Source organism: Parasteatoda tepidariorum, chromosome 8, assembly GCF_043381705.1.
Source record: "Parasteatoda tepidariorum isolate YZ-2023 chromosome 8, CAS_Ptep_4.0, whole genome shotgun sequence".
NCBI classification, from domain to species: Eukaryota; Metazoa; Arthropoda; class Arachnida; order Araneae; family Theridiidae; genus Parasteatoda; species Parasteatoda tepidariorum.
Window position 1 is genome coordinate 6,446,105 of NC_092211.1, and position 12,536 is coordinate 6,458,640.

The 12,536-nt window shown below is 29.3% G+C and overlaps 1 protein-coding gene across 1 annotated transcript in view; it reads left to right on the plus strand.

The window, feature by feature from the left end:
- LOC122270190 (uncharacterized) overlaps window positions 1–9,878 on the plus strand; it is a 136,627-nt gene extending 126,749 nt beyond the window's left edge. The window contains exons 4-6 of the mRNA XM_071184066.1: window positions 145–359; window positions 1,882–2,016; window positions 4,758–9,878. Coding sequence (XP_071040167.1) covers window positions 145–359; window positions 1,882–2,016; window positions 4,758–4,935 — 528 coding nt within the window. The 3' untranslated portion in view covers window positions 4,936–9,878. The remainder of the gene's footprint in view (window positions 1–144; window positions 360–1,881; window positions 2,017–4,757) is intronic.
- The last annotated feature ends 2,658 nt before the right edge of the window (window positions 9,879–12,536 follow it).

Below are 12,536 nucleotides of genomic sequence, written 5' to 3' on the forward strand. Positions count from 1 at the left end.
TTTTTTTTTTTTTTTTTTTTTTTTTTTTTTTTTTTTTTTTTTTTTTTTTTTTTTTTTTTTTTTTTTTTTTTTTTTTTTTACAGTGTGGTGTTTTGTTTTAAATTTTGCTATGGGCAAAACCTGTCAACTCTATTTTATTTTTAGGTTCTTGGTGGAGATCATCGTTCAACCAATGTTGAGAAACTGTTATTTGTTAATCATACAGAATGTGAATGCCAAACAAAACCGAACATTACAACTACTGTTGCTCCAACAACACCTCTTCCAACAACTACCACTACAACACTACCAACGACGACAACATCGACGTCAAAAACAACCGAAGAACAATTTCCCTTAGGAGACCAAAAATATAACAAGTATTTATGATCATTTTCTTTATACCTTCTTCAAATGTTCTTAAAAATGCACCCAAAATTCATAAATATTACATACTTATGAACTTAAAGTTCTTAAATGCTTATTCTTTTAAACTCAAATAATAAATCTTATACTTATTCTTTTGAACCTAAATTTTCTAAACTAATGTAGCCATAACCAGAATTTTTTTTAAAAAAATAAATGGTGACAAATGTTTTATGAAGTTGTTGAAAATTTTAAAAGATTTAATTTAATTTTTGGAATTAGGTTGTCTATTTTTACGTGCTCAATTAACAGAGCGATTAACAAACTTCTTTTAATTAAGTTGGCTAACTAGATTACTTTTTATTTGCAAATATATTTTGGTGAATAGATGTAGGTTAAAATTAAGAAATTACGTTACCGTCCAGTGGTCAATAACCTAATTTCCCAATTTTGCTCTAGCATTTGATAGCAAATTTAGTTTAAAGCATTTATAATAGTGGTTACTATAAAAATCACGAAACTCTATAAAATTTGAAATTCATAACTTAAAAAAAAAACTAGTGTATTATTAAAGCACTTTTTGAAGCCTTTCTCTAAATATGGCAAACATTACAGGGTAAGAAAAATTCTCCTGGCCAAGTAAGTTTATGCGAAATATAAGTATATGTAGCATTTTTATTTCATAAAATTTAGGGTTTGAATATTTAAACAAATCTTGCAACATATTATGTTTATTAACAAACATAAAGTTAATTCGCTACAAATTAGATCTGAAATTATTGTAATCCAAATGATGAATTCAATTTCTCCTGGTTTCTGTATATTTTATAAAATTCCGTAAAGTCGAGTCAGTTGCCTAAAAAAATCCCTATTGAAACAGAATTTTTGTACAGATTATTGCTCGAATATTTAAATAAGTATTACTAATGCATAATGACGCGAAACTTATTTACAGAAATCAGTTCAAAACTTTTTTTTGTTATAAAATGTTCAGTTCATTTTTATTTGGAACTCTCTTTTTAAATAAATAAAAGAAATCTGTTAGCTATTTTTGATGAATTGAATGCTTATTAATATTTGAAATTATGTGTGTACATAATACATAACATTTCAAGTATGTTTAATGCCAATCATAACTAGAAAATATTGCAGTTTTTCGATTTTAATGTCCCCCAAAAATCCCTAAAATTCCCTGTGTGTAAAATATTTAATACACTATGCAACTATATTTCAGTGAAATGTAAATAGGTAAGATAGATGTCTTAACCACTCTATAAATTTTACCTCGTTGTGACCACCCGGTAAATATTCATTCGTAAAAGTAATTAAATACTCATTCTTTTGTAAATATCAAGTTTGCTAATTTGATGAGATGATTTTTTTTAAAAATAAATTTATTTATATCGAGAGAAAACAAATATACTTATAGTTTACCCTTTTGTTCATAAAAAAAAACTGCTTGTTTTAAATATAAATAGTATTCGATGATTCTAATTTGATATTAAAAAATAGTTGTTTTTATTTATCTTTAAATAGGTGTCGTTCCTGTCCATCGCCCTTCCATTCACGTGAATTGGAAGATGGGATTTGCAGTTGCGATTGTTTTGATCGCCATAAACCTTGCATCCGAATCAAGAGAGGAAGAGAAGCTCTTTCGGATGGCGAGCGGAGGTGAGTGGTATGACTCCTGCTTATCAGATTGATACATTGTAATTAATTAAGATAACTTTGACTCGCTTCACCTGCCTTTCAAAGAATTTAATGCGCTGCTTAAACGTGTTTATTTTATCTTGATTGAAGTAGAGCGGCTTTTTATAAGAAAAAGTTTTTTTTTTTCTTTCCCTCTCAAGTAAAGTTAAAACAGCTTTTATTTTCTGACTGTTGAATGTTTGTTTAACAGATTATCGTTAAAATCTTTTTAATGGCCTTTAAGAGATGTGATCTTGATTTATTAATCCTTTAGAAATTTTTCTCTGCTGCATAATGAAAGCTTGATTTTTTTTTTATATATAGTTTTGTTTTCAGGAAAACAACAGTCTGAAAAAAGTTTAACGCCCTCTGGTTTATTGTGCGCAATTTGAACTACAGTATTTTAATAAGATACTTTCAATCATTTGATCAATAATTAGAAACGCATTGCGACGTGTATCACTACATTTGTGTTTTGTTTCCAGTTCAATAGGATTTTTATAAATTACAAAATGAAACTTCAATATAATCAGAATAGATTATATTACAGTATGTATTCATTATTTATTTTAAAAAAAACAATTATGTTCCTCGTTTTGATTTATTGTAGAATTCGTGCAAAAAATTCCAATAATTTGTTTTTAAGCTTTAAATTTATACATGTTAACTTTTGTTTAAATTTTTTTTTTTATTTCTAATGGCAAGGTAAATGGTACAAATAGAAAGATGAAATAAATAACGAATACAAATGTACGTGGGATAACAAAGAAATAAGACCGAAGTCATTACCTTAAAAGTTCTCTTGCTTCCCAATATCTTGAGGACTCAGTGTGTCCATGAAGGGCCCCACATAGAAGCAGGTGGTCCCTGCCCAATTTCTCTCCAGATTTAGCATAACTTTTGTTTAACATAATATATATATTTCAATATAAAAATTATATTATTTGTGATATTTATCTATTTCATACCTCAGATTTTTTTTTGATTATTGATGCTTAATAATGTACTGTAAATGACAGAAATAAGTGGTTGTTGACTTCCACCGGTGAATGTTGACAATCACGTAGTCGCTTTGGTAAATGTCCGAAATGTATACTAGATCCAGTTAAGTGCCACTGCCCCGGTATACATTTGCCCGATATATCCTACATCAATGTTTTTTTTAAAGGTCAAGTGCCACTGCCCAGTATGCCCTACAGCAGTGCTTTTTAGGGTCACGTACCACTGCCCAGTATGCATTAAACTGGTACTTCGAACACTGATGTTTCTCCTAATCTATCCTCAGCAGACATTAAAATATCGAATAAATATTGTAATATCAACGAATACATTAATACTAAATCGGATATGACAAATATTTCGGTAATTCACCAAAACGACCATATGATTGTTGACATTCATCGACGAAAGTCGACTAGCTCTTGATTTCGATCATTCATGGTAACGTATATAAAAAACCTTAATCTTTTTATTCAGATATCTTTAAATAAACAAAATTTATAATCGTATGCGAAATATTTTTATTTTATTTAAGAAGCCTAGTTAACTAAAAAATAAAAAAAAGAACTTTAATAAGGATCAAATTTTTCTGATTTACAACTACAGACCACTTTTTTTAGTGTATCAAGTTTATTGTGTTTCAAAAAATAACTGTTTTGTGTTTTATAGTATGAAGTCATTACGATTAGCCCCTATTAATTGTTAGAATACCCATAAAATCGTGAACTATAGAAGTCTGTTAAAAGAGGAGAGAAAAAACTTTGATTTAACTTTGATAGAACTATTGCACATGGTTTGAGAGACTTATTAATTAGGATATAAAAAAGCAGACTCAAAAACGTGCTTTGCTTCCATTTATTTATTTTGGAGTTTTTTTTTATTGTTTGTGTTTTAAAAATGTGAAATATAATTGTTACCGTGAATCGTTACCAAAATCAAGAGAATGTCCACATTCATCGATGAATGTCAACAATCACATAGTCCCTTTGGTGAATGTCCGAAATATTTGTTATATCCGATTTTATATTAATTTATTCGCTGATATTATTATATTTATTCGTTATTTTACTATCTGCTGAGGATAGATTGGGAGAAACATCACTGTTCGAAGTACCAGTTTAGCATACTGGGCAGTGGCACTAGATCTTAAAGAAAACATTGATGTAGGACATACCGGGCAAATGTATGCCGGGCTGTAGCACTTAACTAAACCTAGTATCTTTTTCGGACATTTACCAAAGCGACTATTATGTGATACATTCTGCTGGAAGTAAACCACAAATTTTGATCTATCACAATAACATAACCACAAATTCGTAATAAGTTTGAATGGGTTCGGTCAAAATTGTAATTTCCCAAAATTTCTTTTTTTTCCTTTTAGGTCATATTTAGAATCAATTGTCTAGGTAACAATTTTTATCCATTTATAGAATCTTTTTTTTTTTTTTATGAAATAAAATATATATTTTTTAGATTGTAAGGTGTGCAAATGCTTACAATTGCAATTTCTATATTGAATAAAATACGATTTTTTTAAATACCTTAAAATTGGACTTATAAAATAAGTTTTAATTCTTATTTAGTATTGCCCATACATTAACTAAGTCTTTCTAAATTATGTAATTTTCAATACTCACAAACGTTTTTCTATTTTTTCTATACATTCCAAAGTTTCTTTTCTCACATTTTGTTTCACATGTTCTTTAAAATACATTATTTTTCAGGTGCGTATTAGCTGGTCACTGTCATATTCCCGAATGCGATTACGGAAGCTACGACCCGGACAGAGGCCGTTGTCCCAAAAGGCCCGATTACGACGGTTTTAAAGGAAATGACGGCAAAAGGCCCACTCCAAACCACAAGAATCCTAACCACAGGTGGACTTATTTTGAGAGAGATTGATCATCAACTTCTGTATTTACGAAACCACTTGTTTCGAGGATCGAACTCGTTGCCTTGTGTTTACATTTCTTACTTGAAAAAACAATCCAGGAGGACAACCTAACTCTCATTGCGAATTTTTTTTTTTGTTCCATTCGAATACTTCAGCGAAAGTAATTGAGCTTGAGTTTTAATTTACAGTGGCTTCCTTATAAGGAAATGTACAATAAGTGTTTAGTTCCTGTTGCCATCCATTTTGAGCTTTATTCATAAATTAAAGTATGGACATCACTATGTAGCGATGATGCAACATCTATAGTTTGTGTTCACTGTGAATATTTTGTGTTTTGCTAAGAGTTCATTCACTGTAGAATTTATGAAATGTTTTGTATTTATTTTTTTTTTTCTTCATAGTTGTTAATAAGTGTTATGATGTGAAAATTTAGACGCCTTTGAAAGATATGTAAGTTTATACTTCCTGTTATTGAGTTTGTTTATTTAGTTTTTTTTTTGCATTGAAGTCAGTTTTTAAATTTTCAGTTTAGAATGAAATCAGAGTTGAAATTTTCAATTTCTAATTCGAATCAGGGATGATTTTTTCAGTTTCTCGTTTTTTTCGTTAAAATTAAGTTTGATTTCTTCTTCTTTTTTTATTAAAATCAGAGTTGAAACTTTCAGTTTTAAATTAAAATGAGTCTTAAAATTGTTATTTTTTCCTTGTTAGAATCAAGTGTTATAACTTTCAGTTTAGATTTAAAATTAACGTTATATTATAAATCAGCATTAAATTGAAATCAGTCATCAAATACTTCTTTCTTTTACGAATTTAAAATTTTTTTTGTAGTTTGTAACTAAAAATAATTTTTTTAAAAAAAAGGGAAAATAAATTTCATAGTATATAAGTTGAACGCATTTCAATAGAAATAAATAGTGTGATATTATAATTTTAAAAACCATTTTATATTTTACTAAATGAAATTTCTTAAATAACACCACAATTTGTTCTATAATTATAGTTTTTTTAAAATAAAATCTTAAATTTCTTAAATATGACATTTATTTAAAAATTTATTAGTGTTTTATAAATGCTCTAATTGTTTTCATTTAAAACTATAATTGCTATTTTAGTACCAATAATAAAAAATAATACAGCTAAAAATAAAAACATAATAATCAAAAAAGTATTTAAAGAATTTTTTTTATCAATTATTTAATTTCAAATAAAATATAAGAAGGTAATTTATATTATCCCATTAATTATTTCAATGAGTTAGTTAAAAGTATTTAAAATCTAATGAAACAGTTAGAGTTTATTAAAAAAATTCCATATACTTGCAAATGCAATAAAAAATATTTTTTATGTTACTCGTAGTTATAAGTGATAGCACTAAAATTTCATATAATTAATTGCTTTTTGATTTATTTTAATCTGTAAAATAGCTACAAATGTTTCTTTATCTATATATTTTGTTAAAAAAAAAAGATTTATAATATTGCCTCATAGAGGATTAATTTAAACTTAAGTGTCCATTTTTTTTCTTCTAAGAAAAAGCTTCATTTTCATGCCAAAGTATCTTTAATTCTAATGACTTGTTATTACTAATTTTCATTATTATTATGACCATAAAGTATCAAAGTTTTTTCTTAACGTATTTGTTTTAGTTTCAGAATATTTAGTTCAGATGTAATAGATTTTTATTTAAATATATTTTGTGCCAAATGGCTAGATACTGTATTTACGGCTACATATTGTTAGATTGGGACATAAGTAATTTCCTGCACTAAACTGTACATTCGAAATTGTAAATATCAATATCTGTTACAATCCTTCCTTCAAAAATCTATTTGGTAGGACAATTTGTTTTGATTTAATAAAATAATGTCAATTTAGACATAAATAACTTTTTTAAAATTTTATTTAAAATGATATTTAAATAAAGTTATGTATTGTTATTAAATCATCTCCTCCCTTTTTAGGGATAAAATTGTGTAGTAAAAATTTATCTTAATTTGAATGTTCTGGTGCAATTATTTTAAGCGCGCTTAAAATGTTTATGCTATTATAAGGAAGGAAAATCGAATTTCAAGTATCGCAACGCCGGCTTAATCAACAAAAGTTGTTAAAAATAATCAACGGAGTTTATAAGGATTACTGCGCGCAAAGAAAACGAACGTCATAATAATTTTTGATCTAATGGTCAGATCTTAGCTTACAACTTTAATGCTTCAACTTTCAATAAGCCAATTAATTAGAACAAATCAGATATAAAAAAGTACTTTCTCAGAATAAACTTACCTTTTTTTTTCTGACGGCTTTTTGACCCTAGAAAATAGGGAGAGTAACCCCAATTTGAAGAAAAGGTTCTCAATAGTGTAGGGAGGACATTGGTCAAGAAGTTTAAGCCCCTTCATTTTACTCTTTGTGTATCATGAACCTCGTGAAAGCCTTGATCAGAAACTTGTTGCACAGGATAATAAAACTTATCCAAAGAAAATCATTTCTTTAACCATATTTATAATTCTATCTAAAGAATTGTTTATTATTTTTATTATACTAACAGTCGAAAAAACTTTGTATTATGAGGTATAAAAAAATTACACCATTATAAATCAAAGTAATTTTAAGTGACGAATCCTAAATTTGAATAATCCTAAATTTGGGTCAAATTGATCTTAAGTCATTAAAATTTGAAAATATGCTAAAAACGCAAAAAAGTATACATAAAGGAATTCAAACTACTATCCTGACCTTACTTTTAGTTTTCCTGTGGCTGGGTGGCCTTCTGAGCCCAAGTCTGCGGGTTCGATCCCCGGCCCAGACACTGGATTTTCGGGATGCAGAAAATCCTCTGCGGCCATGTCGTATGATTATGCGGCATGTAAAAGATCCCTGGAGTGCCTTATTGGCTCTTGGCATTCCCGGCAAAATTAAATTCCTAGTGCAATTTAGCATCCAAATAGTCTCGGTGCTGCCATCTAGTGTGGCAGAAACTAGACGTCTAAATTAACATGACCAACGTTATCTCACCCATTGTGGTGGTCCTGAAAGAGTGGATACCACCTCTGGAGAACGCACTAGGTCTGCTCATCGGCAAGACCGATTGTGCAGCTCATTGGAAATATATATAAAAAAAAAAAAAATTTAGTTTTCCCGCAGTGGGCTGATCGTAGACACGATTTCCAGTAGAACAACAAAGTCCCAGCATCATTGGTTGCTGGCAGTAAGCGGGTGGGTGACCACTTTGATCAGCCTGCGTAGGGACCGTGACTGCGCGGTATCGATCCTCGTTAAACTGTACCGTAAAGTGCGCGTAGGTCGTCGGGCTACCAAAGCAGGGGAGCCATCCCCCTCTGCAGAGGATCAAAATGGCGTGTCTTCGGAGCATCCTCGGGGACGTTTCCCAGACTGTCACCCATAGCCCATTGTGCAGCTCTAGTGCGGCATAAATAAAGTACCTACCAGATTGCAACTATTGGATTAGATATTTTGAGAGGCAAGATTCCAAATACATCGGAAAAATAATATTTATTCAATGAAAATTCATATTATGAAATATTGTCTGTGTTTGCACTAATAAATAATCATATTTCTTGGAATATTTAAGATTTCGTACTTGTAAGTTAAAATCTGAAATCAAAATTGTTTCTCTTTTTTTACTTGTGCACACTGACACTGTGCATCTGGTTTAATTTGTATGACAGATGAAATAGTTTTAGTTTGTATTTCTTTCTGAAAAATACATACAATCTGAATATCTTGTCGGTCATTTTAGGGCTCTATAAAGATATTTTTTTCCGGTAAATTTCTCGCAACAAACCAGATTGAAATGTTAGGTATATTTGAATTTCAACATCGTATAATATAATAATTTATTAATGAATACATGCGGCTCGTCGTTAATATGTTTAAGACGCATAAAATGAGTTACGCTAGGGTAGGCAGAGAGGGGATTCTTTTATGGTATAAGTTTATATTTGACAAAGATTCTAAAATTACGTAAAATGTATTCACTGTAGAACAACCTTTTCATTTTAATTATTCATTTCAAAAAAATTCATTCCAATTTTGAATATTTTTCTATTACATACAATTCATTACTTTTAAAGGCTACACGAGTTTAATATTCTCTACACTTTTCCCCTCGCCGTCACCATGTTTTCATATTTCATTCATTTCTTCCCCCCCCAGCAATATGTTTCACGAAAGACTAAAACTTAGTATATAATACCTATATTTGCCCAAAAGCAGTCAAAATGACTGGATTGTGAATAGGAATAAATAATGTGTGAAGAAATTTGTTTACAATTAATTTTTAATATATTTTATATTATTTACAATTGTGTAACAAGTTATTAGTAAATATTGTAAAAAAAAATTATATGTGAAAGTCACGAATTTCTAAGAAATGGTGTCATTATATACATTATTGTCTTTCTAACTGAAATTAAAAAGTCTGTCAAAATGACTTCCTCGGGCAATCTAAGGGTTAAGAAGTTGGAATATCATGGTGATTGCGAAAAGCGATAGTTGTCGTAACCATGGTAACGACGAGGGTAAAAGTGTGGACATGAGGGGAAATTGCGTAACCCTCCGACGTATCTCCTATTTACGAAGAGCAGTGAGTATCTAACATTTGAATTCAATATTTAAATCTGAAACAAATACGTAAAAGGTTTAACAAAAAAAAAAATTTTTATTATAATATGTGCTTTTATCCATAAAATACATTTTTTCTGTTTTATGTCAACTGTAGACGATAGAGAATCTCTTAACCTTTTTTAGTATATTTTTATGTCATTTTTAAATTCCGTGGATGCAAAAATGCCAAAATAAGTCTCACTGCCATCTCTCAGGATTACTTTTTGTATGTGTCATATTGCTAACCAATAAATATAAAACACAAGAAGTATTTTGTGTCATGATGTATTTCAAAATCGCATTAAAATAAAATATTTCCAAAGTTTTTTCTTCTTTTCTTTAGCTGATTGTCTTCATTATAAAATATTTAGAATTCAAACTTTAGTCCGTAGAGATCGAGATTCAGACGGATAGTAAAGGTTTATTAACAAAAAGCAGACAAATGCATGCAAATTGAAAAAGAACGCCATCTGGCGGTATTAAAAAGAAAAAGACTTCGCAGTAATCCCTCCCTGGGAATGACAACACAAACAAATTCTGACTAAATATGGAATTTGAAGTATGCGAGTTCTGTGTTACACAAATTCTTCAATACGAATATGTAATACAGTGCGCAAAGAAAAGAAATTGCACATATTACAGTGAATTTTCATGTACTAAGACTCATCTCAGTGGTTTAAGGGGGGTGACTTTAAATATGATAGTTAATTATAACGGTTAATAGTAGTTTTGAGCTGTAAGGCATACACATTTTTACATCATTTTATGAGACAAAATATGACATTTGAATTAAATCAGTCAAATAGTTCGAGAGAAATCGATTTTTAAACATCCCGATTTTACCCGATTTTTCTGAAAAATTCGTTCAGGAATTTGTTCAAATTTTGACATAACGTTTACTTACGTTACACTTTATTTTGCGCAGCAAAATAAAATGTAACGTAAAACTGAGCATCCGAAAAATACGACAGCGGCTCTAACTAATTTTATAATACAAAAATACGTAAAAGATGTTCTTCTTTAAGAAATAATCTTGTTCAATTATTCTGTAATAAAAAAGAAAACTACTTCACAGTGAATAATACCGACAAATCTTTGCTGCCATTCCTCATAATTTATTACTTCTTTATAAGCAATTAACTCAACATCCACTCAAAACGATGAATCCCGCTGAAATCAGGGCTTTCGGAGCAATTAATTTAACACAGTTCCTTACTGTGTTCGACGCCCCCTTCCCCGAACAAAAATGGAACTGTCATTTTTGTATATCACAATCCCCCCTATTTGAAGGGGTGTTTCATCTTGTTGTGATTTTTTTTCTTTCGTTCCTCCATCCACCACCTTCTTAATCTAATTTTTGTTAGAAAGACTGTTTCATCGCATTCTTTGTTTGGTGATGGATTAGATGAATATTCTGTCAAAGATTGTAGGTCATAAAATTCTAAATTATGTGATGTGTCTACTTATGAAAACTTTCATTTATTTCACTAGCATTCCTATGGTATGTGCAGAAATAAAAGCTTATTTTATGGAATAATATATATATAGAGATGTCGTTATATAGAATTACGCACCCTAATTTATGCGTCACACTTTAAAGAAAACAGCAATTGTAAATAATTTGGAGGTAGAAAAAAATATTCTTTTACTTTTTCATTTACTTCCATCTTTTTATTTTTTCAGTAATAAAGCAAAAAGTATCTGAATAACTTCAACCAAAATATTGAAGGATGCTTATTGGTTTTTAAAAACATTTATTGTAGTAGGTTATTATAAAAATTATGATGCCTACTTATCCCAAGGGAGCAGAGCCCCTTTTTCGCCCCCCCCCCCATCATAAATTGCATTGTTTTTTTTTGTTTTTTTCTTTCTATTTTTTTTATCATGAAACAGAAAAGTATAAACTATTCATTCAAACTGCATGTACGATGCCCAAAATAAAAAACGGCCCATTCTGAATACCTTTTTATCTAATGACCTATCTTCAAGCTCTAAGACTCAATCTTAATGGTTTAAGGGGGATGACCTTAAATATGCTAATTAGTTAAAGCAGACAATAATTTAAGTTACGAAATCAGACACAACGTACTTCCTCATAATAAACATACCCATTTTCGCCATTACCTTCTGAGAAAATATATGGGGAAGGGTCCAAAGTTCGGACACCCCTTCAGGTTAGTTTTACTATTGTGCCTCTATGACCCATACTATTTTACCTAGAGTGCCTAGAGTAAAAGAGTGTGGACAAGGGAGAAACGATTCCTGATTGGTGGAAAGAAAAACTTTACCGCCGGAGTTGAGAGTGGAAAATTCGCCATTGGAATTACACGGAGTGAAAATTATCTGACTCAAAAAATTTATGTTCTGTATTAATAAATGCATGTAATAAGTTCATTACTTACTTTTTTTCAATAAGAAACTTCTCAGTTACAGTAAATGTTAAAATTATGGCTGAAAATTTGGATAGTTGTTAGTTATTCGAATTTATCCTTATTATCACTTACTTGTGTGCATATAAAATTATGTTTATCTCATTGTAAAGAGAACAAGGTGATGAAATAACTAATGGTTAGATAAGAATAAATGTATTTACTTTTAATACACATAATTTCTATCTAAATTACTTATAAATTTTAAGATTTGAGCATCTTTTTATCAAAACTTCAAAAGTGCAGAGTTTGGCAATATTACTTTGATGCTATGCGCGTTATAAAGTAGCATTTGTTTACTTTTCGTTACCAACTGTATAAAATGCTAGTTCGTTTTAAATTTTAACTAATTATGGAAATTTTTGTTTACAATTTGTTGAAATAAACAATACCTTTTCAGGTGAATATGCGATAATTTTTTCCTGAAAAAGTAATAAATAATAAAAAATTATATAATTTGTTTAATTAATTATTATTTCTGAAATAAATGGCATAATCATTATTAATTTTCATATTTTATTTAAGGCATATTAAAAGCTGAAGTCTTTTCATAA